This window comes from Leuresthes tenuis, unplaced genomic scaffold, assembly GCF_036924035.1.
Source record: "Leuresthes tenuis unplaced genomic scaffold, fLeuTen1.0.hap1 SCAF_19, whole genome shotgun sequence".
NCBI classification, from domain to species: domain Eukaryota; kingdom Metazoa; phylum Chordata; class Actinopteri; order Atheriniformes; family Atherinopsidae; genus Leuresthes; species Leuresthes tenuis.
Window position 1 is genome coordinate 13,207,319 of NW_027325373.1, and position 26,741 is coordinate 13,234,059.

A 26,741-nucleotide genomic window follows, 5' to 3' on the forward strand; every position below is an offset into this window, starting at 1 on the left:
GTCTATTCTCTTTCCATAGCCCATTTGGCTTTAGAAATAAACCTGTTTTGGGATTCCCTTTGTGCAACAAGGGAAAGCATTGATCTTTATTACAATATATTTTTTCTTTGCAAATGGTAAATGAACCGTATTTGTATAGCACTTATCTAGTCTAGTTGACCACTCAAGCACTTTTACGCTATAAGCCTCATTCGCCCATTTACACACTTTATGACGGGCTACACAGTGTTTTTTTTTTTGTCTATCGCATGCATTCACACACCACATCAGATGCATCAGAGGCAACATGGGGTTTAGTATCTTGCCGAGAGCCCTTTGACAAGTGATCTGACAAAAGCCAGAGATCAAACCAACAACTATCCAGCTGGCAGACAACTGCTCTTCCTCCAGAGCCACAGGAGGAAAAGCAGGAAATAATGTATTTCTTCCCTAAACTTCAGTGTTTATCCAAAAGTTTATTTTTTATTTAGCTTTTAGAATATTTTTCAATTTCATCTTTAAAATTCTTGACCCGAGCCCCATTGAAACTCATCTTAACATACCAAAATCTAGGAAATATAATAAACTTGTGAGCGCTCAAGTAATTCACTAACAAGTTTAACTTGCTGCTTCGTGAGGCTGTAATGATCTCTGTTAAGTGAAACTAAATATTCTATGGATTTACTAACAGCAGTATAAGCTCCTCGTGAACATTTATATCATGTTTGAGGGGGACAAATTGAATGTGGTACCACTTTTCCTTTTTGCACAGTTTTATTGTCTTCGTCAGGTATAGTGTAGCAGAATGAAGGCTGTATAGAGTTGTCATTAACTGAGACAATATTCAGTCATAAGAAAAAGGATTGGATTGAGAACTGATCATCAACTATAGGAGATAGAAGTTGTACAAACTTCAATTATGTACAAATACAGTGAATGCATAATTGCGTACAAGACAAATCCATTCAGAAGTCAATTAGACATTTTTATCCATGTAGAAAGTCAAATTTCATGGCCATCTATCAAATAGTTGTTGTTTTAGTTTGGAAAGTGGTGGCCTAAAGTGGTGGCCTTCCATGAAATCTTCTCTCCTCTTGACTTTCCCATTTCCCTTCATAATCACAAGAGATGAATGTTATTCTTTTTTAAAGAGCAGTGAGTGAAATGATTGGGGTTTGCTTACTCATGTGGGACAAATGTCAGTGCCCAGTATAGCTGCCTTCAGGCACAGAATGTAAATAACAGTGTAGCTTCTGACACGATGCATCAGCGTCATGGCTCATGGAGTAGCAGTAGCTGGTCGACAAACTGAAATCTATGTCACCATTATTCTTACTTTTTGTTGTTGTTAGCTCTTCTGACTATGTTATGTGTTTATCTCCTCTCCACTTTGCCCTCAGCCACTCACTCATCTCATTTCTGTGTTGCTGTCATTCACCAACTCTCCTTCTCCCTTATGCTTTTCTTTTCCACTTTGTCTCCTTTATCTATTCACTCTCTTACCCTGCATCTCACTCTCTCTGCCTTTTTAGTGTCGGTTTTGTTTTCTTGCCTAATTGAGGCAGTGGCAGAGAATCACTGGTGCCTTTGAGACACATTTGAATATTACTGCATTGTACGTGCATGGGGGCACAGAAACAAAGTTTTGGCACACTCCACGTGGCTCACTGCACATAAGCGTGTTTCTATGCCGTTAATGTATCATTTTACGAGTGTTGACAGTGGATTTCATATTACGAAAATGATCTTGAAATTTGTTTATTTATTTTTCTTTCACATCTCCAGAAAAAAAACTTCTTTCAATGGATTTAATATGAAGCTGCTTAATTTTGTTTGTCATATGAAAGGTGTACACTGTGTGCACAATCATTAGGCAAGCCATATTTTGGAGGATTATTTGTATTAATGAACAACTACAGCGCTGTTGGTCAATGCAAAATGTTAATAAACCTCAAACATGAAGAAAGTAAAAGTGAGGTCCATTGTGTCTCAAACCATATCCCAAACAGTGAAGGGTTTGTGTGTGTGTATGACAAAGAAAGTATGAGCAAGGTAAAGAAAGAGAAAGAGAAGCTGCTTGGGGTAAAAACCCACCAGTTACTTAATTAAGAATGGACTTTATTTGTGTAGCATTTCAAAATGTTTCAGCTAAATCAATGTAATCAAACTAAAACAAGCCAAATACCACACTTAAAAAGTCATCACTTACTGACATAAACTAACTATTCTGGCATGGACCACCATAGAAAAGAAAGCAGGGAGGACCCCTAAGGAAGATGACAAAAGGAAGGATAAAAGAAGATTTCACTTTCTGGATGCTTTTATGGCAGTGCATTTAATTCTAAAAGTACCTCTCAAGCACCCTGAGCACCACAGAGAAGCATTGATGTCCTGGTTTTATCACTACTGTGAACCATTTAAACAGGAAGGTTAAGGAAGAGTTAAGTTGAGAACAAGGTGTCTGGATCTCCTTGAGGCCTTTCTATACCCATAAGCGTTATGTTTGTATTTGTTGCCATGCGTCACTGTACTAGATTCTGAGGGCTTTTCAGTAGCTACATTGTTAATTGAAACAGACAAGACCCCAAAAAAAGAGTAGATGGTCTGTCATCTCTTATTCAAGCCCTGTCTGACTCTATATAAACACTTTGTCAGGACCTTTTTAGGTCTCGAAGCAACGCAACGTTTGGTTGCCCAAACCTGGTGCCCAAACCTGAGTGAGCGAGGGTGAAACAGAAGAGACAAAGGTGCCACCCATAACTTACATAACAGGCAAACTGCAGCATCTGCAGCAACAACCCGACAAAAACCTTTCATAAAAGGGCAAGGACAACCATGTGCCCATCGCACGAATGCACCAAATGAGAATGTTAAAAAAAGAAAAGAAAACTTATTAGAATGATTAAGCACCCTGAAAAATTTAATAGAGCTGGGGTTGAAGGGACTCTCATTTTGCATCACAATTTGCAGCAAACTATGCTGGTTTTATGCCAAGGGTTGCAGTCTGCTGTAGTCACATCATCTGCAAGTAGCAGAGACATTACGATAAGGTCCCCAACCCAGATGCTCTAATCCTCATAACTGCCTCCATGAAGGTCACACACAGAAATGTTGATGGGGAGGCGGGCGGGCCCCCTTATTCAAAGCTTTAGCCTGAGAGATACGGCCAGTGTTTCATACTTAAATTGTTATGACTGATACAAAAGGGGTCAGGTATAATATTTCAGCAGTTAGTATAACACACACAACAAACACGACCTCGGTTAAGTTAAAGTTAAATTGTGTTAAATTGTGCAAGGAGTTATTTGAACTGATGGGTCATCACAGTATTTTTATTTATCAATTCATTTTTGTGCTTGTGTGTATCCACACCCACACACACACACATACAAACTATAAAAAAAACTCCCAAAACTGTTTTACAGTGCCTATGTGAGTTATATGTTCCTATTTTCATATAGTATTCAGTAGATTTAAGGTGCGACATGGATTTTTAACTGATCCCGACATAAAGCCAGAGAGGCTCTTTGCAGAGTTCATAAATACAGGTCGCATATTTGGAGGGGAGTAAAACCAGGGATGTGATACGTGGGAGAAACTAATTTGAGCTTCAAAGCACGCAAACAGCTTGTGAAATATCATGAGAGCTGCCTGAGAGGAGGGCAACATTATCTCCAATTAAAGCAGAGTGCCTTGTGACTGCATCTCATCATCATAGGTCAACTTGTCCAGCACAATAAGGCTTTTCACAAAACTCGCTACAGACCAAAAGAAGGCTGAACTAATTTTGTAGACTTGGCTGAGGGCTTATGATTTCACAAATGTACATAGCAGTATTTGTAAAAATAGCTTCAAAGAACAGATTTCTTGTTTTCTTTTGTGCTAGTCATTGGTTTTTGACCCACAGGCAACTTCCTGTGGTGAAACTCGAGCTTGGGGTTGATGGCAAATATTCTAGAACCCTCTTGAACCACTTCTTATGTAACTTTTTTACTTTAGAGTTCACATCCATGTAAAAACCAGCACGTCATCTCTATCTAAAGTAATCATGCCCTCTGTTATCTTGATGTGCTTTGAGCCATTTTTACAGGTCAACTTCAAACACATGCTGATAAACGTGTCTATTATGTAGCCCCAAAATAAGATAATCCCAAACTCAACAAATTTCTGCATTGGCAACTCAAAACACAGTCCATGAAAGCCTTTTATGCTTAAAAACCAAACCAGGCTGAATTATTTCCTCCTTAATTCAGCCTGACTTGAAAAAGGTTGCAAATGTTTAAACAACTCAAGTACAAGGATTTCCTTTTAAAAGAAAAAATTCTGTAGGTCCGACTGATGCTGGTCCTATCAAAATCCATTGATAATGGTCAACATGCAGAGTGCTCTTTGAACTGAAGGAGCTCAAAGAATCTCTTCAAACCAGCAGTTTGATAGGGAAGTGATACAGATAGACCGAGCAGAGGGGACGGAAAAAACAGGCATTGTCTTGTGGATGTGTTATATACACATGTGCATATTAGTGTGGAAAAGGGGGTTGGTAAAAGGGGAATCTTGTACATGTGTGGTCAATTGAGCAGAGGAGATATTTATGCATGGCATTTTGCAATGATTTGAAATACATCAAGGAAGAGATGAGGGCGTAGAGTGGAGTGATTTTTACACATCGTGGCAATAATCGCGTCAATTCCTGCAAGAGCTTTGGCTGTTTTTTGTTCCACAGTCCCTAAAGCCTCTTTACCAGCTTAGTTTGACTGAGTCACTGCAGCAAGATCCAGTGTTGCACAGTAGCTAGCTACACCAGTGAGCAGAACAGCTGTATATAAACAAGTTGAAGTCACTGGCTACCATATTAAGATGGTTTCTGACATTCCGTTCACTGCAAAATGGCATGAGGAGATGTTGGGAACAAAACTTAGCAACAATTTGTGGTTGTGTTATACGTCATATCAGATTTTGTTTTGGTTTGGTTTTGCTTTTATTCTTTCATTGATGCCACGGTTGTATCTGGGATATCAGTCCTCATCCCCTCCAGGCAGAGCAACTGGGCCATGATGGGCTGCATTACCATCAGTCTATTAGTCATGGCAGGACTATCATCACTTCAACTGACATTGTGACCTTCTCAAAATACGTCAATATTGTCTACTCTGATCACATCAATGTATAGCTTGAAAGACATATTTCTAAACCAAATTTTGTTCTTGGTAGCAAAATAAATCTCAGAGTTAAAACATGTTCAACACATGTACGTGTACATGTGCATTAAATGGCCTGAGGGATTTAACAACCTGTTTTCTTCCTTTGTCTCTTTCTGTGGCCTCTTTTAGATGTTGGAGCCTAAGGTGGATGCCCCTTCTTGTGAGCTGGGCGGAGGAGGAGGAGACCGGGGAGGTGTATTCCTCCACATGCCTACGCACAGCCCAGAAGGCGAGGACAGTAGCCTCTATCCTTCCAGCCCCTCAGAGCCCCCAACACTAGGCAGCCCTCACCCCTCAGAGCCACTCACCCCTTTGGATGAGGTCTACATGCCTCTTGGAGGTCTGGTGGGATCCGAGGAGCGACACAAGGTGCCCCCCACACCACCTCCGTCCACAGAAGGTGAGGATTCCAAGAGTATCGAGGGGCACGAGATGGACATGTGGAGAGAGAGAAAGGATGAAGAGGACAAATTAGAGGAAGAAGAGGAAGATGGAATCAGTAGAGAAAGCACAGGAAGTGAAGAAAGGGATAAAGATGGAGAAGGAGAGGAAGAAAGAAAGAGGAATGAAGAGGAGATCAACTCAAACTTGGCGGTGTCAAACACTGATGAGGACAATGTCTCAGAGCCACCTGACACCAACGCCCCCCCTTCCTCCTCCTCATCCTCATTTGTCATCCCTGAGCTGCGCCTTGATCGCTCTTTTAGCGCAGACGCCCTCTCCTCTCCCAACACGGACGAAGAAGAATATGATGAGGACGAAGATGATGAGTCAGAGGAGGAGGAGGACGAAGATGACAGTGATGATGCTTACTTACAGCGGAGTGATAGCAAACGCCGTAGCATGGTTGAGGGTGCCACTTGTGAGAAGCATGGAGGAGGGGGGCTCAGTGTGCAGAATTCTCTCCGCCGGCGCACACACAGTGAAGGCAGCCTCCTGCAGGACCCCCGTCAAACCTGTTTCACCTCCGACAATGCCATCAACTGCCTGGAGGCTGGGGGGGCGCACCACAAGGGCGGCTGGACGCTCCCATCACCCAAAACTCTGAAGAAAGAGCTGACCAAGAATGGAGGGTCCATGCATCAGCTGTGTATGCTGTTCTCTGGGAGGAAGGTAAGCTACTTCACACTTTCGATCCACAATAGGACTTGGGGCATTTCAATATTTGCGTCCCAGCTTAATGGCAACATCTCTTGAACTATTGCTTGAGTGACTTAACACCTCCGTTTGTGTAAAAAGAGTGACATCAAGTGGTAAAATGGGGAAAGTACAAGGCATTCAATGCAAACTACCATAGAGATTTGCAAAACATCAAATACATAGAGAGGGCGCATATTCTTCTATACTGGCCGTGCAACATAATTTGTGATATAAGTGCAGGCTTGTGTCTAAATATACAGCACTATCTGTCATCTAAACAGTGTGGTTAAATATCTGACTATGCATTTAAATCTCAGTGGATGCATTGCTAAATGATGGCGTGAAGATATTGATGCAAAACTCATATCTCTTTCACAGTGGTACAATAAACAGCCCATAGTACAACACTGCACTGAAATGAAGACATTAACTTATTAAAGAAGCTAATCAATTTGAAGTATGTTACTTCATGATAATGCATAGATGAGTCAAAGTTTACAAATTTACTGTGGAAAAGCCACGTTACACTAATTTGATTTAGCAAGAATTATGTATTGTTTGTTCTGCACACTAATGTTTAGTTTAAGACATCAGCAGTAGTAGCAGATTTAGAGTTATTGTGAAATCATGGCTGATGCGACGGTATATTTTAATTGCTACTTTAATTCATAGAATAATTTTTTGCTTTATGATTGCAAAAACAGAGGCTCAGTTTAGTTAGTCGTTGTTACGAACAGCACTTCATACATCAATGACATCATAATTCACAAATTAAAGACAATCCTGCCATAAAGGAAGGATTTTATGCTTTGTACACTCAGTTGAGCTGCATGCGGGTGGTAGTTGTTGTCCCTGTCCAGCAGAGGGAAGTATGCATCACTTTTTCCTTGTCCAGCAGTCCCACACAACTTTTCTTCTTTTGAGCAGTGTTGAGATATGAAACTGAGAAATCCTATCGAGTCATGTTGTCCTTTTTATCGGTGCAGCATTATGTTGTATAATTCCCTTTGGTCAATCACAATCTAACTGGAACACAGACAAATGATCAGCTTTGCCGTTATATCTTACATAATTCACTCATATTTTAAGTATGCTTTCACGAAACAAACAATAAAAGAAAAAGACAGTGGTACAGGAACTTGATTGGCTCTTAATGACAGACAGGTGACAGAGAAAACCAAGTGTTTCTTTTATCATCACAAACTATCAGAAGTGCTGCTCTTCTTTATCTGCCTCTTCTTCCACAATTCTGTCAGCACACTTAGCAGCCTTAAATGGCAGTGTGTCTGCACTGTGCAGTGGAGGAATGCAGCAGACAGAGCTGGAGCCTGTTGCTCTTGGCAGATTCAAGGGTAATTTTACTACCTATTGGCGTCATGGACACGGTACCTTTCAGGCTTTTGTTTCCGTTATTTAAAATGAGCCGTTCATAAATCTTGCGACATCTCAAGGTGAAGAGACGCGTGAGTGTGTGTCTATGTGTCTGTGCCTGACCACTGAGCAGGAGAACTTAATTAGGTCACCCATAAAGTGCACTGACACGCACATTCTCAAGTTATTTTGTATTGTCGGCAAACCGTTCAGAGCTTGTTGGTTTTCAGTGTGAGACAGTTCTAGCAAGAAGCAGTCTGATTAAAATCAGGTGTTACATTGGACTTTTGTTACAATACAAAAATGTGCTTTTCAAACTATTTAAAAAAAAAACTAAGCACGAAATGACAAACCAGCAGTAACCTCAACAATGTAGATTCTTAAAAGGTTGTTTAAAACCGTTGGATGTCAAATATTCTATTATTGTATTTTGATGAATGTTTTATCTAGTTATAATTAGAACATTGATATTGTTAGCACAAAGTAAATCTAATATTCTGCCAATTACAATCAGATGTGGAGACACAGTGTAATCTGGCATCAAGATCCTTTATTTTTTTAAGACTTTTGGACTGTTTTGAATTGAGTTCACAGATTTTTCTTTCAAGTCTTCAAAGCATATTTATATAACGTTCTCTTACATGTGACCATTTATTTTTACCATGTGAATGACTTCATTAATGCTTGACTATGTTTTCCCCCTGGATCCATGCAGCACAAGTTGTTATTGGTTATACATCTTTACTGGAAGCTTTTGGTTTGAAACTGTAACATCGGGAATCACGACTGCGCTATGAGTGCCACACACAGGTGTACACATCTCCCACCACTTCAGTATCAGAAGCCTTTTCTGTCATCTCTTTTTTTTCTCTTGCAGTGTTTACTTGGCCTTTAAATGGCACCAGCTCTGGTCCTGTCTTTCTTTCCGCTCTGCACTTTTTCTTCTCACTTGATGTTTTTAGTGGCCTATCATCAAATGCATGGAGCGACAGAGAGCAGCTCATGAAAATGAATGTCAGCTTGTTTGACTAAGAGATTTCTCTTGCTTACTGCTTACAACTATTGCTCTTTGTCACTAAAGAGAAAAAAAAGTGTCTGTAATTTAAAAAGAAGATTATTATAAAGTTATTTGTCCCCAAAAAGTTAATTTATCAATTATACAGTGTTATCTGCCATATGCAATTTCAGTAAAACTGAAGTAGTAATGATTAATCAGTAATAATTTTCTCAAATGATATGCCTTGCAGGTGGTATTATAAACCCAAATCTCTTAGAACAAAGCAGGGGCCCGTCTGTGGTGTAGCGCACAGGTTTCGGGTCTTATCTTTGAGTCAAACCTGATTATGCAGGATATCATTTGTCACCTTGTTAAGTACAGCTTGAAATCTGCTGTTAATAATCTCTTAAATGCACCCTAATGACTCCATTAAATGAAGCTAAGTAACTGAAATGGAAGTTACAGAAATAGAGGCCTTGGCGCAATAAGATATTCCAGTGATTTCTTGATACAGCCGCATTGAAAATTTGAGAATGATAGAAAAACAAAGAAAAAAAAAATCTTATTTCCATCACAAGGTGACAAGAAGCATGCCATGCATGGCAGCATGAGACTAAACCACTGCTTGTTATTTCCAATCAGACCAATGAGCCGAGCTTTCATCGAGCCGTAAGCCCTCAAATCCATCCTCTTTTCCCAAAAGTTACACAGTCAGTTTCCTTTTTTTCCGACGTTGTTGCGGTGTCATACATGGATGGATCTAACTTAGAGCTCTTTTCTTAAGTAGGCAAAACATTTTGTTTATGGGACCTAAATGCTTGTTTGAAATGTGGATAAATATCAGCTGTCTTTGCCGGCGTTGGGGAAACAATTTTAATGTGTTTACTGCCGGTTGTAATGCTTACGTACCTGTGTTGTGTCGAGGATATGCTGTGGTAGATACAGTGTAATTTAAAAAAAAATTGTTTGCATGTATTAAGACTTAAAACAGGTATGCTAATTGGCTCATTACACCCATAGAGATGCGTGTAGCCTGACACGACACAACATACACCTCAAAATGATTGTAAGAACTAATGTCACCATAGAGCTGATGTGAAAATGTTTTTTCTTGCAAGGAATGAACCGAAATAAATTGCAAATGAGGTGGCACAGCATTTACTTGCTGTGTTGTATTATTTTTCCTTGGATCAACATTATTTAACACTGGCACTATAAGGGAAATATAGTCTCTTTTTTGGCTTAAAGAACACCAAAAAATCCAGTACTCAAGCAGACAATTTGGCCCTTGCATTATTAAACAAACTTTATGCTGCTGTGAAGCTGAAGTTATTTTTGAAAGTAAAATGAATGATTGTTTTTGGGTCTAAATTGGAAATGTTCAGTTAAGTCACAAACAGGGAAGATTCCAAATATAGTACACATACACCTATCCAAACAGTACATTTCATAATTTTGTTATACTATTTGTTTGTGCAAATTTACATGTCTGGTTTGTCCAATGTTAATACAGTACTATATGTATTAGCAATACTACTGTGTGTTTTACCTTGTAAAGCCACCTTTTGTACTTAAGGCTAAGTACACATAAATGAGCGTTCAGAATAACATGTTTTGAGTAGTGTACCCTCAGAGTAGAGAGCACCCTCTGCCACTCTGACCTCCTCTAAATGCTGCATTGTGATAAGCAAAGCAAACATTTACCACAACTTCAACATGATAAGAGCCCCATTTTAAAATCACTTTGTGTATTATCAAATCATCAGTAAATGCCTCCGCTGTATGTTAAGCAGGCCCTCAGCAGCCTTGCAGGACAAACCTATTAATGCCGACCTCTCATCATTCCCGAGGCTGTAACGCACATGATTATCTAATATTAGCTAAAAGGTCATAGTATGTGATTGGCGCAGTACTTGTTGATATCAAAATTGTAATGCCTGCCTCACATGGGTCAGAACACAAGATCAGACCTAATAATAGTTTGTTTTTCACTGAATCAACCCTATAAGAGGTTCCTGGAAACCGTTTGAAATACTTAGTATTAATGAGTGCCAGTCTCATCTCAAGTGTTTTGTCAGGATATGAAATAGATACCACACAGGTGATTTGCCACTGGGACGTTCAGAATGAGCATGAACCATCTGACAGCACTCGACCCTTTAAGTTAACATGATTGTTGGCAAACAAGTGGGTTTGCTTCTTTTTGATTTAGCACTAATTGGTCTGGATGGAACGAAAAAAAGGCTTCAGAGTTCAAATCCACGCACAAGGCAGCCAGACTGGATACGTCCAGTGAAATGCTAAATAAGTAACATGTAAATATTTACTGAGGGAACTGGACAAATGTTCAGAGCATCAACACAACATCCAGTCACCAGCGTATCTATTGACAAAAATGTTACAGGAGTTAATGTTTTTCAGTTTGTGGTGTTTACTTCACATCTAAACATTTTAATGATGCACAAAGAGTCCCAGCACATTACGAAGGGCGGTACTGTGTATGGTATGTAAGATTGCCCAAAATGGAGAAAGTAGTTATGTAAGACAGAAGCTTATCACTCAGGAAGGAATTCTTGTCACTTGTTGGGAAATCTGCAGGAACTTGTGTGTTGCCTGGAGGATTCCAGAAAGATTGCTGTTATTCTCTCAAAATTTTTTCTATTATTATTCCTCTAAAAGCTTAAAAGGAAGTGGAATTCTCTGTAATATACAGCCCAGCACAACACAGCACAGATAAGACGTAACCTGTGGCTCTACATTTACATATATATTACGAAATCCACCTTTTAGGATCTAAAAGACTAAACAAAGTTTCATCTTTGTTTAATTTGCAAAGATGCACATCAGTGACTCCTTTACAAGCTGTGCTTTCACACATAACCAATAGACATAACACAACAACACACAGCCAAGTGGTCCTTTCACATTCCATCTCCCTTATCCCATTCAGTTCTCTCCATCCTTGTTATTTACAACCTTGGCTGGAACTGTATTAGTATTTCATGAGAAGATATGTCGTATTGACTTCCTCTCACCCACAGACAGCACATATTTACACACACAAACAGCCAGTGGTTTCCATCTGCAGCAGTTTGTTTGCTAACATTCATTTGGTAATACTAACTCTGGAAATGGTCAGAATCTGTCCCAGGCTGACTTTTTACAATCTCCGGCTGACGCTTTTCACAACCTATATTTTCTTAACAATAGAACATAGAAAATATATCAGATGTTGTATCATGAGACATTTCACTATTTCATGAAATGAAAGCTTTAATCTGATGCAACCAACACGTTTCATAAAAGTCTGGACCGATGCAACAAAAGGCTGGAAGAGTCAGTAATAAACGTGTTGCAACACACACATTTTCCTTTCTTTAAAGTTTTAGTAGCACTAAATGATATAATCGTATTGCTCTCTCCTCTTCTACATTTGTAAACACTTATATCAATTATTCCAATTTCAATAACTACTTAACATTTAAGGAAAGGTATGTGCAGATGTTAGCATCAAAAGTTTTTTTGAAGAATTCTGGTAACATTTGGAATACATTTTGGACAGAAACCTGGCAAGATACAAGAATATTGGACGATCTGGCTCAATAGATAGGGAGCATAGTAGTAAAGGGAAAAACAGAGTTGATAGTTCTGATACTGTGATGATCATTCAGCAATAACTTCAATGTTACATTTACACATTTGTTGTGTGAACAAAGTGAAACTTTATTTTCCCCCTGCAATGAAACCTGTTTGTCTTGGTAAAATTGAGAACTCTCTCACAATAGCTTCCTAATCCTTCTGGTCAGAGAAGCTCCCTCGTGGCCAAAAAACATTCAACTTTGTACCCGTGTTCTTTCTTTGTCATGCTCTTCCTCACTGCAGCTAAAACCCTCAGTGGGCTGCATGTGAACTTATTCCCTCCAATAAATCCCCACCACAAAGGCTAGCTCATCCTATGCTAATGAAACTAGCATTCCACCTGTTTATTTGCAATAATTGTTGTTTCTGTTTGTAATTAGTCAGTGGTTTTAATGAAATTCTAGAATAGTTACTTACTGCAGTAAACTGCATGCAAAGGACTGTGGGAACATACCGTGCTGTTTCCATCAATTATGTGTCACGGTACTATTATACAATGTGAACTAGCTATAATAGCTTCCTTTGAAAAGCTGTCAAGAAAATAATTTCACCCTGGTTGTGTTCCAGTTGAGCAAAGAAGCAAAATATTCAAACACTGAATTAAACCCCCTCAGTTCCTTGGCTCAAGCTTTGTAATAGTATCCACACTATAACAGAATGCTTGACATTTCACAAAATGTGCGACTGTGCAGGAGTTCTGCTCCTCATGAGGAATATACAGAGAGAAGGGTAAGACCTGGAAACTATGAAACAAAGTATGTCTCGGTCTTGATTAGCAGGTTAAACCAAGCAAATACAGATGATGGTTAACATGGCACAACAGGGACATCACTTGTAGCACAAGGATGCAGAATGCAGGAATTTGCATTTTGCAATATGCTGCAGTTACTGTCAGTGATCTATATTTCAACTACGACCTTTAAATACAAACTTCAGAGTTCTGATGATGTCTTTCTGTCGTAAGACATGACGCCTTGATGTCAAGGCACGTCACGGCTGGGATCTTTTCAGCAAACCCATGCTCCCTGCCCACCTTAGTCACTTAGCCACTTGCATAAAACAGCCCTCTTGTGACGTTCGGCGAATCCGAGAAACGATCCAGAAGGCCTCTTGTTTTCATAGCTGCATACTGTGTGTGTGTTGAAGGTGTTTGAAGCCCTCGTTGTCAGGTCAGTTGTTTGGCTGAGTCAGGAAATGTTTATATAAATTTGAATGCAGTTGATGGTTTCTCGCATATGCCCACACATACGCACAACTATGACTTGCAGCCTCTAGATGTTCAAAGATACTGAGCAAATTTGAAAAGACGACACGATGCACAACCAACTCCAGCAAGCAGTTTTTATCAAATGATCACGTTTCTCTATTTGCAAGGAAATACCATCACAGGTGGATTTTTCTTATGAAAATAATGATAATGGTCTACATCAGTAATGAAGGTTATAATATTTAATGTAGCCATAATATTCGTGTGAACACTTGTAAAGAAAAGTCTTAGATGTATTCTTTTAAAAAGGAAATACTTTTGATTGTCATTTTCATAACTGTCTAAAATGACGTCTTAAAGGTTTTGTAAGATCAGCCTTTATCAACATCCAACCAATCTCAGGATCTGATGTCCCGAAGACCTAGTTCTGAAGACCTATTCTCATTTTAGGATGTAATTTGCAGAGTGTGAAGGACACATTTTGGAGAACTTAATGTTTTGGTCTGTTATGTTCTTGTTGGGTAAAAAAAAGAAAAAAGAAGAAGGACAGCCAGTGAGCTCGCAAGAACAGCGAGTGATTCGTATGCATGCCAGCTAAGTGTTTTGCATCAGCACATAGACCTTGCCAGGTTTGAATTATAGACACATGTAAGTGTGTAGCGGCACACGCAGAAACCGAACAGAGAAACACGCTCTCACTTACACTCCCCAGGAGGCAGAAGTCAGGGTGAACAGTGCTTGTGGGATGATGGGAGCACACATGCTGTCCTCACAGGATGGAAACAGGGTCATGGTAACAAGCAGCCTTGGAAGTAGAAACACAGAAATCAAAGTACACTCTTTGTGTTATGAAATCATCAATTTCCCTGGAATGGAGGGCCATTTTCTGTCATTTTTTCTGAGTTTTTCCTGCTGGGTGGTCACAAAAACTGTGGTTTTACATTCAATCATACACTACTGGTGTTCTGGTAATTAACCATAAAACCAATTTAGTCTGACACTGAAACAGACTCATTAATTCTATACAATTTAGTAATTCTATTATCCTGTTATAAAACAAGTCTTTCATTTTACATCACATAACAAAGTCAGTGATGACTGAAACCTGAGACTTTATAATCACAGGTAACAGATGCTTTGATTTAGTCGGTCACGGCACAATTTAAGGCCAAAAGCAAAGTCAGATATTCCATGACTATAACGTGCTGTTTATGTCCTTTAGGAGGGGAAGCTCGATCCTTATTTTTATCTTATCCTTGTCCGAATCTTATTTGTTGCAATTGTCCTCATGCTCCGAAATACTGACATATTTTTCTGATCTACTTCTTTCCCTGAAATGATTCTTTCTTTTATGGCAGCTAACTGTTAATCAACCAAACACTTGAACATCACAACACACCACTTCTTTAACTACCGTAGTAATCATAAGTGTTATTACATAGAGTTCAGGTCGGCAAAACTGTCTGCAGGGATCAGTAGCATTGGCCATCAGCCCCATGTTTCAGTAATAAATAAGTGTGACAGTCAGTTAGGTTGCATGCTTATTTGAGTTGAGCTACGGTTCCAGCTTGACTGTCATTTGACTGGACCACCGTTCCTTGTCCCATTACACATGCACTAGAGCAAGATTGAGTAATTGACTAAAGTATGTCTGACGCCACAACGTTGTTGACTGTGCACGTAAACTAGGAAGACATTTTGCCACTTCAAGCTTTATCTGGGGAAGATCATCACATATGTAACTATAGCTGAATTCACTGCTCAGACGTTGTTGGTAAGTGACGTTTATGGTGAATTTGTCAGATGACGATTCGATTGAGCGGTCTAGAAATGCCTTAAGCGACCATTTGTTGACATATAGCTAATTTTCAGTCACAGTTTCTGATTCCGATAGTTTCATTCCCCCCCCCCCATCCATAGGAAATGGATGGGCGGAGTTTCTGATTTCTGTTTAGCAGTCTGACAAAAGAAACTGAGAAATATGTGAATGAGAGCAGCATAATCTGGAATCACTGTTTTTACAAAGAGGTGCAAAAGGAGGGAACTTTAGAGCATGTGTGGATCAGCTACGCCCATTTGAATCTAGTTGAGAATATTCATCAGAATCAGGTTTATTGGCCAGGTATCTGCACACGTAAAAGGAATTTGACCCCGGTTAGCTTAGCTCTCTATACAAGCATAAAGATAGTTTATATGTTTGTACGAATAAGAAAAAAAGAAAGTTTATTCTGTATTTGCTTAGTTTATTCTGTTCTTAGTAAATATTAGTGCTTAAGTATAATTCTTTATGTACTAACAACAGTAGTGCAATGACAATTGTGCAATGGAGAGTAGTGCAAAGATACTATATGATAGGTGAAAAAGTATCTGAGAATTTTTTGCAGTGTGTTCTGCTGGAGGAGGCTGCTGCCATCAGGGAGAGTTTCCATGAGAGGGTGTATGTCGTATGCAAAATTAGCTTCTTTCACAGTGCTCATCATCGTCCGTTTGTAAGGTACGGAGGCGGAGTGAGGGCAGAAGTTGTTGACACGACGGAGTTGGGAATAGAGTTGTGTTGATGTTTGTGCATAAAAGACAATTGGGACTGTGAAAAATGTCATCTACCTCTGTGATGTAAGGTTGCTTTTTGATAGCAGACATGGCGCTATGGTGCATCACGTCAGTATAAATGAGCAAAGGAAAAGCTAATTGACAAGAGCATGGAAAAATAAAAGAAATGCATATATCATAATTTACAGGGTCAGCATGATGACTTCTTATGTTTCTTTGTTTGAACTGTGAAACCCAATGCAAGTTACACAACTCCTCCTTAGATTTCACCCACATGGAGTTCATGAGGTGCATCCTGAAATAACATTCAGGGAGGATGAGTCATGATATTAAGTGACAGTGTCCTTTGTGTTCGCTGGCTTTTGAGAGCTAGCAAGGACGGCTCAGAAAACTCTGGTAAAATGTTTTAAACACATATCCATGTCTCTCTTTCAGGCCTCCATCCCTAGCAAGGTGGTATTTTTCACACCAAAAAAACAGAATTTTTTTACATTGGTCTCTGGGGAGCCTGACAGTCAAATACCGGCCTTATGTGTCGGTGTATGTGAAATGTAGCTTTTGCAAAACAATGACATAAGCCAACCCAGTGAGGGCCGGTGACTGTGTCGCCATGGTGCCAAGAATGTGATGAGTGGATTACACAGCTGTAACTTGTAACTGTATGTTGATCCTGTCAGACGATGTCATTCCATATAGGCCTATCTAGTTCTGTTTGTTCCCGCTCATTTAAGATGCTTGCTGCGATGTGTGGTCTTCAATGTTTACCCACTTTAAAGGGAAGAAAAAAGCAGGAGATCTTGCTTTGAAGAGGTTGAACTTACCTGCAAGCAGAAGCCTGGATGGAATCAGTTTTTATGGTTCGCTTTAATGTGGCAGCTCCATACTGGGAATCATTGGGGCAGTGGTTTTCCTTGTGGGCTGTTAGTGCATAAGTGCCAGTTTTGGAAATAACTGCGGCTATTTAACCCCCCCCCCAAAAAAAAAAAAGAAAGGTCATTTGCTGGTCAGAAAATGTGAATAACATTTTAATTGAGTAGCATTAGTTCCAGGGCTGAGCAACCTGCCAGTTTTTCAGAGCAGTTTCAGTGTAGTGACGCTGCACCAGCATTGTTCATCAACATCCTGTGACATAGGAAGTACTTATACGGGAAGCAGCCATCTCCTTAGAGGTGCTGAATAACAGGACACGGGAGAAGGTCAGATTCAGCACAGAATACACACACATAGCCTGTGCTCCCTCTCTTTCTGTATTAAAAATCTCACATCCTCACCCGCGCACACAAACTTGCAAACAATGCAGCTATTTTATTCGCTTTTATTATAAAGTTTGAACAGGAATGAGTCGGCATCCTGTCTGTATATTATGGTTCATTTTCAGAAGTTTCTGAATATTGTAGTTTTCTCATGGTACAACATTACTCTGAGATAGCATCTGCCGACCAATTACGTGTCGCACTTTCTCATAAATATGCACTCATATACAATCAGTACACAATCATGCAGCCACATGCACAACCAAAAGTTTATTTTACCGGCAAATTTCCTTTTATTTGCAAAGGAAGTTGGACAAATATTTCCTGTGACATTTGAAACAATGGAAAAAGAAAAAAGTAAAATGGCACTTAAACAGTTATGTAATCACACATGAAAGAAAATATAGTTGCAAAACACATCAGGAATGTTATCTCAAGGCTTTTGATATCAAACAACCTGTAAAATGAGCTGTGGGAAAAATGTCGGGCTGAAGGAAAAAGGATAATCTCTACGAATACATTTTGTGAAGCTTTGTGAAAGACTATTTTATTATCTGATGATCTCCCGCGGCGTAGTTTTGTGGTTTATTTTCTGTCTTTGTTTCACATCAGTTTGGGCCTTTGTATTGAGTCTTTTTCTATATTTACAGTTGTGTTTTCTGGCTCATATAAAATGTCTATTGTTTCTTCAGTGTCTCTTGGAGGGAGTCGGGTCTGTTTTTTATTTCTGTTTTTTTTATGTCTCCTATTTTCTTTCAGCTTTCTGGCTCGACAAGAAGTGCAGACATTTTCAGGGCCATGTAATTGCCAAAAGTAGCAAGCTGTATCTTATTGCTCTCTGGCTATGTAAATACCCACCTTTAACACTGAACCGGCAAAGAAGAATTTAAATTTGCAAGTTAAACATGTTTTTGGTTAGTGTAAGGATCTTTGATAGAGTCACTTCAGGGACGTTGCAACTATAAATACATTTCTTTTTCATAGTTTCATAGTTCTAATTTTTTTAAGCAACTGACAGCCTTGAAACCCTGAACCTTTTTTTTCAGATGTATAATGTTAAATTTCTTCTTTTCAGCATTTATATTTCACTATTTAGCAATAACTGTCTTTTCTTTGAAACCTTTCTAGTGTTTTTAGGTCTTCTCTCAAATGATCAAGACATCTTTATGTGCTACACACATTATTTGACTGTTTATGCATCATCAGTGTGTCTGGAATTTGTTTTAAAAGCGTATTTTTGTAGGGGGAAAAAAACACAAAAGCTTCAGTGTGTAATAAATGTAGTCTCTGGGGTTTCATCCCCCCCAAAAAAACATTTAGAAATCAGTTTCAAGCAACTGTGTTGTGTTGAGAGAAGCATATTAGAGCAGCTCTTCAGTTCTCCGATCTTTTGGACATTTTCTCACTATATTTTCTTAAGTAATATCCTATTTGAAGAAAGATGATAAAATGTGGACCCAACTGATTTCACTTGGTAAAAAAAAAAAGGGATTCTGTTTTTTTTCCTTTTGCTGTAATAAAAACTTTGCTATGATGGACACTGCAGCCTAATGAGCTGTTAACATGTGTCTTGCTAAAACCCTGAGAGGTAATAAACTGACTGTGACTCATGTCTCACCCTGTGGCCTCTTTTGTCTGCTGACTGCGTGTTGTCAAATTATTAGCCTGAAAACAGGTGGAATTTGTCATTAACTCAGGAGGTTAGAGGGTTAAGGAGGGAAAGAAGGGAGGAGGGAGCTCTGATTTTTGATATATGTATATTATGCTTGTGACAGCATATAATTATTTGACAATCTGCACAATATGAGCCAAGTTTTTCAGATGGTGCATGCAATTTTGACTGAAAATAGGGTCTGTTTTAGTAAATAGCGTGGTAGCAAATTTCCCCCAAAATCTGCACTTTGTAACATTAATGCTCTGATCTATATGTGGTTTTAGTTAAGTCTATTATTAAGCTTTTCTTTTGTCATTTTGTGAAAAGCAGATGCACACAAATTGTAAAGTTAATTTAGTCTCTTAAGAATTTATTTGTGGGAGGGTTTTGGCAGCCCAAAATGTTTCAAAGCTGTAAAGCAGGTGGCTAATTACTATTAGAAGTTGTGTTCATCTTAAAGCTGAGTGGTATCAAGTCCTTTGCATGGTCATGACACCAGTTTGGAAGATGCCATCATAAATACACACGTAGCAAAGCCACACAATGCCAGGAAACTAGGCTTTAACACATAGCACCAATCTAAGGCTTAACTAAATGGAGAAGGAGATTGTCTGGATCCCCATAACATTGTTCAGACGCCAGCTTGTCAATTTGTTTTTGAAAAGACAAAGAAGTGGGGGAATGAAAAGGAAGGAAGCAGCCTCAGGGAGGGCTGATGTAGAAAAGCAGCAGGGTTTGGTGAGAAGTTTAAACACACAATGACCAGATTCATTGATGCACCTCTTGGGTTTTAGGCTGGTGGAGGATTTGGAGTCTGGCCTGACTGGGGTCAAGAATGCCTCTTAAGCTGCGCTGAGAATATCATTCTAATGTGTTTGTTAGTGCAGCGCAACTAAAGAATGTGCCGTTTGTTGAGATAGAGAAAGACATTTTTCTGCTGTCCTATCAGGGAACACCAGGCCCAAAATACACATATGCATGGGTCTGCAAATATATTCAAGAACTGGTTTCAGCACTGCCAGTAACGTGTCTGATCATAGGATTTCCAAAGACACGTGTGCTTCACACATGTAGCCTGTCCAACCTATGTCTGTGTATCTGTACAGCTATACTGTAACACTGTGTCAACTTCTTCATCTCAAGCCGTAGGGGGGCATATCGTTGTGTGGTCTTTGGCAAACTCTGTGTGCTCTTACTGTCTTCAGAGAAGCATTTGAGAAACACACACAGAAACCAAAGTTATTTTTAGGAAAGACCCAGGTTTTTTTTGTTTTTTTTTACACATCACTGACCAGTGCTATGCTGTGTGGGTGAACGCGGTGTGGTGTGAGTCTCTTTTGTGTGCTTGGGGTCAGGGTGTGATCTGACAGCCAGAGAAAACAGGAAACTAGAAACTTTAGAATAACCCTGTAATGCTGACATTTCCTTGGACTTTTTCATTTAATCAAAAACTGCACGAATGGAATTGACAGTTTTACACGTTGTCATGCAACTCAGATCTCGCAGCTCTAAACTGACTGGAGCAGCAATGATGCTTAAAAGCTGGTGAAACATTTAAAATCTTCTTAGATTTCTGCACGAGTGTGACTTAAAAAACTTTTGGCACAAGTCCCGAAGGTGAATAAGGAGTACCCATTGTGTAAAATAAGGGATAAATTTAAAATCCTTGGTCATAGATTTATTGAAGAAAATTGTCCATTATCACATTGCTGTGGGCATATCAGCCTCTGAGTTAATGTCCTGTTTTATTTAAAGAACAGAGATGCATAAAAGTCTAATCTTCCCACTGTATATTGGTTTAAATGTACCACTGAAGAAACAAAGGAGATTTCTGAGTAGACTTTTGATGCTCATCAGGCGGGAAAAGTTTACAAAACCATCCATAAAAAGTTTGGACTTCACACAGTCACACAGACTGTGCACAACTGGACAGAATTTAAGACCATTGTTACCCTCCCCAGGAGGGTTTGGCTATCTAGGACCACTCCAAGAGCAAGATGAATAATAAAACCAGTGTAACCTTTAAGCAACTGAAAGGCCTTTCTGACATAGGCTAAAATTAATGTGCATGAACCCACAATCAGGACATTATTGAAATTGGGTTGAAACAGAAAATGGGTCATGGAGCAAGACAATAAGTCAAAGAATGGATATAGGGGAACAAAGTAATCTTTTTGGAGTCAAAGTCCTGGATTAAATCCAATGAAAATGTTGTTGAAAAAGATCATATGTACAGTGAGACACACATCTGAGGAAAAAAAAAAAACCTCAACATCAAAGCTGTAGCGAGCGTTGGGCTAAAATTCATTCAAGCTCAGGTGCAGGACTAATCAAGTCTCTGAAAACTTTTAGCTTTTAGGTCACAACAGATGCTACAAGCAAAGATTCGCAGGCTTATGTCAGTCACTGATCAAATACTGTTGTATCATTTAAATAATACATATTATTATATTTGTCTGATTTCTTTTATTTTTGTGAAAGCCGATTAAATGGAAGCTAGTTTCTGTATGAAATGCATTTCAATTGGTGAGGTAAAGTCATGCATCTTAGCTTGTGTCTCTGCTGTGAGGCGTTGATGGCGCTGTGTCGGGGAGGCAGGAGGGGGAAAGTAATACCTTTTATCTTCGAGCCTTTCAGGTCTCATTAACAATTCTGTTTTATGATCTATTTTTAGCCATGACTTTTCTTTCTTTTTTCTTTTTTCCCCCATGTTCCACTGTTGGATATCATCAATGTGACTGGATTGCAAACTTTTGTACAGAATATCTGTGGCAGAAACAGATCACACATATTTTCCTGTTAGTGAAGCTTGGTGGATCTCATTATGCTGAAACCTAGTAGTCAAGGCTCACGTGACATCAGGTTGGACAGGGCAAAGTCTGCATCTTTTCCCAGTAGTTTTGCATAGTTTCAGGGAGAAGCGTTATAGTTAATAGGACCTCCCTGTTGTGCTTTTCTTCCTGGGTTTAATGATTATATTTTAATGTCTCTCATGAACCTCAATGACTTATAATGATAAGCTTTACTTATGGGAGCTTGAGGAGATACAGTGTATAAACTGGTGTTGCGTATGAGTATGTAAGATGCTGGTTGTCACAGTGTGGATTTGGGGTTAGATTTATTATAGCTTGATACATTCAAAACACCTATGTTATTTTCGGTCCACGAAATAGTTGTGTCATGTCAAAATGAAAGCCTTTTTGAGCTGAAAAGTAAAATGGATGCAGTATTTTTCTAGAACTCATGCAGATGACAAAAAAACAAACATATCCCCACACCTTGACCCACCTTGTATTGCAGAAAGAACACAAACACAAACACACACTGGACAGTTTGACAGGTCTTTGTAACCATCAAATAGCACCTCTAAGTATATTTTGTTGTGGAAATGCATTACTGTACATTTCCTACAATGACAACTTCAAGGGGTTATGAAGAGGAAAGCTGCAGCACACACAGTCTCTCTGTAATCAAGGCTTTGATTATACAAATTCAATCACAGATACTGGAAATGTCTTGATGAGCTGACTGAAAGCTGAAGTCTCAAATGCTGCATTGGTGATCAAAGGAAATTAACACATTGTACTCACCAACATCAGCATTCAACAAGGACTAATAAACATCTCCAACAAGAGCAGTTTCAGTGCAGAAACCTGCTGACAGATACCTGAGGAGATAACAAAAAAAAAGCAATCCAAACACAGATGTTGGAGCAGGCTTGGAGTAAGATGGAGTTTTGTTTTCTAAAACAAGTGGGGAAAAAGAAGATTGTTTTCATGACTTTCATGATCAGTTTTAAGTAAGACATTATATTCTGAAATCAGAAATGCATCTCTTTTGGAGCAAAATACTGCAGTCTTATGGCAAAATATCCCCCTATGTTTTTTCTTGCTTTTTTTTGGTTATCCCTACAGTTTTCCTTGCAATCATTTAAAAATGTTGTAGATACAAAAACAATGTGAAAGCATAGCAGGATATCAGTTTGGGTAGCTGCTTCAAGCAGGGTATGGCTCCACATTAATGGGTGCAGGGAATGTGCACTCACACGACTCAGCATTATTGTTTAAATGCAGTAATAGCCTCACAAATACAATGTGACCATTCTTACTATGCACACACTCAGCTAATCATTCAAAAGTAATTCCACATACACATTAGCACCTTTGTGTTATAATAATGTTGAAAAACCCCTTTTCGCAGCGACAGTTTTGTACTTGCTGTAATTTAAACTGACAGGTTAACCTATTTTAAAAGAAAGTAAAGAATACTTTGTTTATCTCAAAGGGAAATTAGATTTTTTTAGGAAATGGCAAGCTTTTCTTTTAAAGGAGTATCGCGCTTAAAATTTATCTTTTGAATCAAGGCTTTTGGGCTTGAAAGGAAACTAAAAAAAAGCATTAGTCCCTCAGCAACCATGCAGCTTGAAGTTAGATAGTTATTTTGCTTCCCAACAGTAAATAAGGGATCTGACGGTAGAATTAAAGAGGGTAAATAATGAGCATGTGTAGCTTTTGCAGTACCTCTGGAGGAAATCAAGTTCCCACAACAAGTCTGGAGAAGGTCATTGTCTTGATGAAGAGTATCACTTTAACCTCACAACAATACATTGAAGATATGAAGGCCAGCCAACACGTTCTCACTTTGTAAAAATAAAATAAATCAACAACCTCGCCCTCAAGGTTGAAACTCAAGTTGGGTCCCACAGTGGTAGAAAACACAAACCATGTGTTACCAGCTGTGGCCAGTAACTAACTCAGATTTAAATGCATGTTCCTGTAATACAATAGCTCATTATTTAGAGCCTCACACACACACATACACATACAATGGGGCAGCTTCAGACCATCAGATTAGTGGAGAATGACCCCTTCACCACCCTGAAGCAACTTCCTTTTTCCTCTTGACCAATAAAAATGGTGGGTTGGCAGAAAGTGTAATGTGAAACCAGGGGTCTTGGCTCAACACTTTAAGCCTGGGGCACAGCTGGAGGCCAACAGAAACAACAGCTGTAGCCTTTCACGCGCTCTCATTCGCACAGACTTTCCTTACTTTGTTTTTCACCATTTACAAACACCAGTCGCTTTATATGCACTCAGTTTTATTGGGCAAGATACAGACACACACCTCAAGGAGCTTTGTGGAATTTACTATGTGGACTGCTGCTGTGGATTAATCATTCTGGTGGCTTGCTGTATGTGTTACATTCTGGGCTCCTTTCAATCTATCTCAACTGAACACACCAAGGATTAACTAGATAAAAAGCCGACTAGGTTGCCTGTAGGAGCTAGTTGAAATACTGCAGGAGCCTTCAGGGCCCTGTTTCATTGTAGAGGGTGAATGATGCAGTGTGTCCTCTCCTTCCTCTCCCCTCAGCTGAGTGCCGGATCCCCCTGTAGCTGCGAGGTCAGCCCTGACGGAACCAAGAAGAAGAAATCCAAGAATCTGTAAGTGTTCAAAATATCATTTTCACTTTCGCTCTCTCAAAAATGTGCGCACATAGAAGCAGCATTTAGAAGAATAATGGTTTAAATCACAACTTGCCCAATTTGAGGAAGAGAATTGGGAATGACAGTGAGCTAGTCCTGAAAACTTTATTCAACTATTAGTCTTTATTTTCATGCTGATTGGATTATTAGCATGGTAACAGTTTCACACCCTGTTTTAAAAGCCACTGTTTTTCAAACGATACCATGTGTCTGACTAGATGTGGGATGATGCTGTTTATTGCAACTCGAGGAGGTTGACTGAGACATCAGCACTTTACACAACAATGTGTTAGCAAGGGTGTAGCATGGGATTAACGGACCATCAATGTATGGACTCATTTACTCTAGGACATTCAGTGGCATTTGGAAATTAGAATTATATTATAGTATTTTGGCCATGATGAGATGGTCTGTGTTGTACCTCCAGCTCATACACCTGCAACCTCAGAGTGTGTTGCAGGTGAAAGTTAAAGCTAATCAGGTAATAGTGGTCTTCATCTTCTTAATGAAGTGGTAAATGCCCAGGGTGCTGCTCTCAGAGGTGTGAGGGGTAAGATATGCAGTCGCTTGTTTGTGGCTGATATGGGCTTAAACACCTCAGTGATTCATCAGCTGTTCACTCTCTATTAAGGGGAAAACACCTTTTTGTTTGCATTGAGGGCAATTAAACAGTGGCTGTTTGTGGGCCTGCATCCTTGCTCAGGCTGTTCTTTGTGCCATGTTGTTAGACGGGAGATTAAGCGATTAAAATTCCGCAGCTTTTTATTTTTGAGTCGAGAGTCGAGAGTATGTTGTCATTCAGGCAGCGGCTGCAAACGGTTTTCGCTAAACTTTATTTGATGAAACAAGCTGTCCAGATGTACAGAATTGATATCAATGATAAAAAAGTGTTCTCTATTTATGTTTCCAAAAGTCTAGAATTGTATTCCTTTTGGTTGAACATTTGCTAAAAAATACCTTGAAGCACACTAGACGGATATAAGTAAAGAAATATTTGATCCCGTGTTACCGAACAAAACGTGCTGCAGTAATGATCAGTCATGGTTATTTCTGTTTGCCACAGAATTTGTTGTCATTAGAAATGACACACAAACACTACCTTGCTAATTGAGTTTATAAAAAGGCATTACCACAGCAAAGGTCCCAACATGCTATTGTGTATGGATTCTTATGACAAGATGAAGCTGCAACATCGCCATCAACAGCCACATTAATGGTTTTAGTCACTATGATGATTGAATGGTAGCATACAGTTGCTTATGGAGTCACTTATTGGCAGTTGGCATGCAATAGACCTCCCATCTTGATCCCATCTTGATTTGATAGACCAGAACAGTTTATTCTCTGCATTTCATCTTTATTTTCAAGTAGTATTTGAAGTTTATTCTCAACAGTTCAACTTCTTTTTCCAGTATTCTTTTCTCTCTGTGACCTGAATACTCCTTGGCAGATACGAGATGGGTCACAGATCTAAAAAAAAAAGAAAAGTAGAATTGTATACTCAACTCTGCACTGGTTTGACAGACTAGTTTTATCGAAAACACGAAGTGGCCTCGTAGATTAGCAGCCGATCGACCATGTACATATTTTTATCATACAGCAGTCTGTTACTCTTTCCTTGTTCCACGTGTTGATTGGTTTTTATGTGATTATCCAATAGCCTTTCCAGGTACAATGGCCATCAGCTTGAATGGGCTCAAATGTGATTCTGATGATGGCTGCATGGAACCGAATACAGTATAGTCTTTCTTTTGTTCATAGTGTCTTTCTGCCATTGGTGACACTCTCTCCTGTCATCATGAGTCAATATACTGAGGATGATTCACTAAGCTGTCTGGCAATGTGGAAACTGTTCATCTTAACACATTGAGCCTTGTTTCCATTCAATTCTCAATGCCATGAGCTTGTGGCCTGTTATTGTAGCAGTGGCAATATCTGCCTATTCATAACAAGTCACACAAATAAACATGCTCTCAACAGAATATCTTTCTGTGTAACTCAGAGGAATACAATTTCATTATGTTAGTGCTGGGCTTTCCAGCTCAGCATGAAGGAAATTAAATTATTTCCTCCAGATGTAGGAGACCGATATGTAACATATAGAAAGAGCCATGGGAACCAGTAGATGGACATCTGTATATAGAAGAAATATATCTAACCTGGTGAATTCAAGCTGTGACATAACTATTTATAGCTTTAAGAATGTACTCTCTGACCTCTGGCTAAATTACTTTTGCACTATTTGGTTTTAACCAGTCGCAGCA

General features: G+C 39.2%; 1 protein-coding gene across 10 annotated transcripts in view; it reads left to right on the top strand.

Annotated features, from left to right (window-relative positions):
• The window catches only part of rgs3a (regulator of G protein signaling 3a), a 112,908-nt gene that overhangs the window by 74,877 nt on the left and 11,290 nt on the right, over positions 1-26,741 (top strand). For 9 of the 10 annotated variants that reach the window (XM_072372517.1, XM_072372516.1, XM_072372514.1 and 6 more), the window contains 2 exons: positions 5,310-6,293; positions 24,365-24,435. In XM_072372517.1, coding sequence (XP_072228618.1) covers positions 5,310-6,293; positions 24,365-24,435 — 1,055 coding nt within the window. Of the gene's footprint in view, positions 1-5,309; positions 6,294-23,966; positions 24,183-24,364; positions 24,436-26,741 lie in introns of those variants that run through there. The other variant, XM_072372526.1, reaches the window with a different exon arrangement.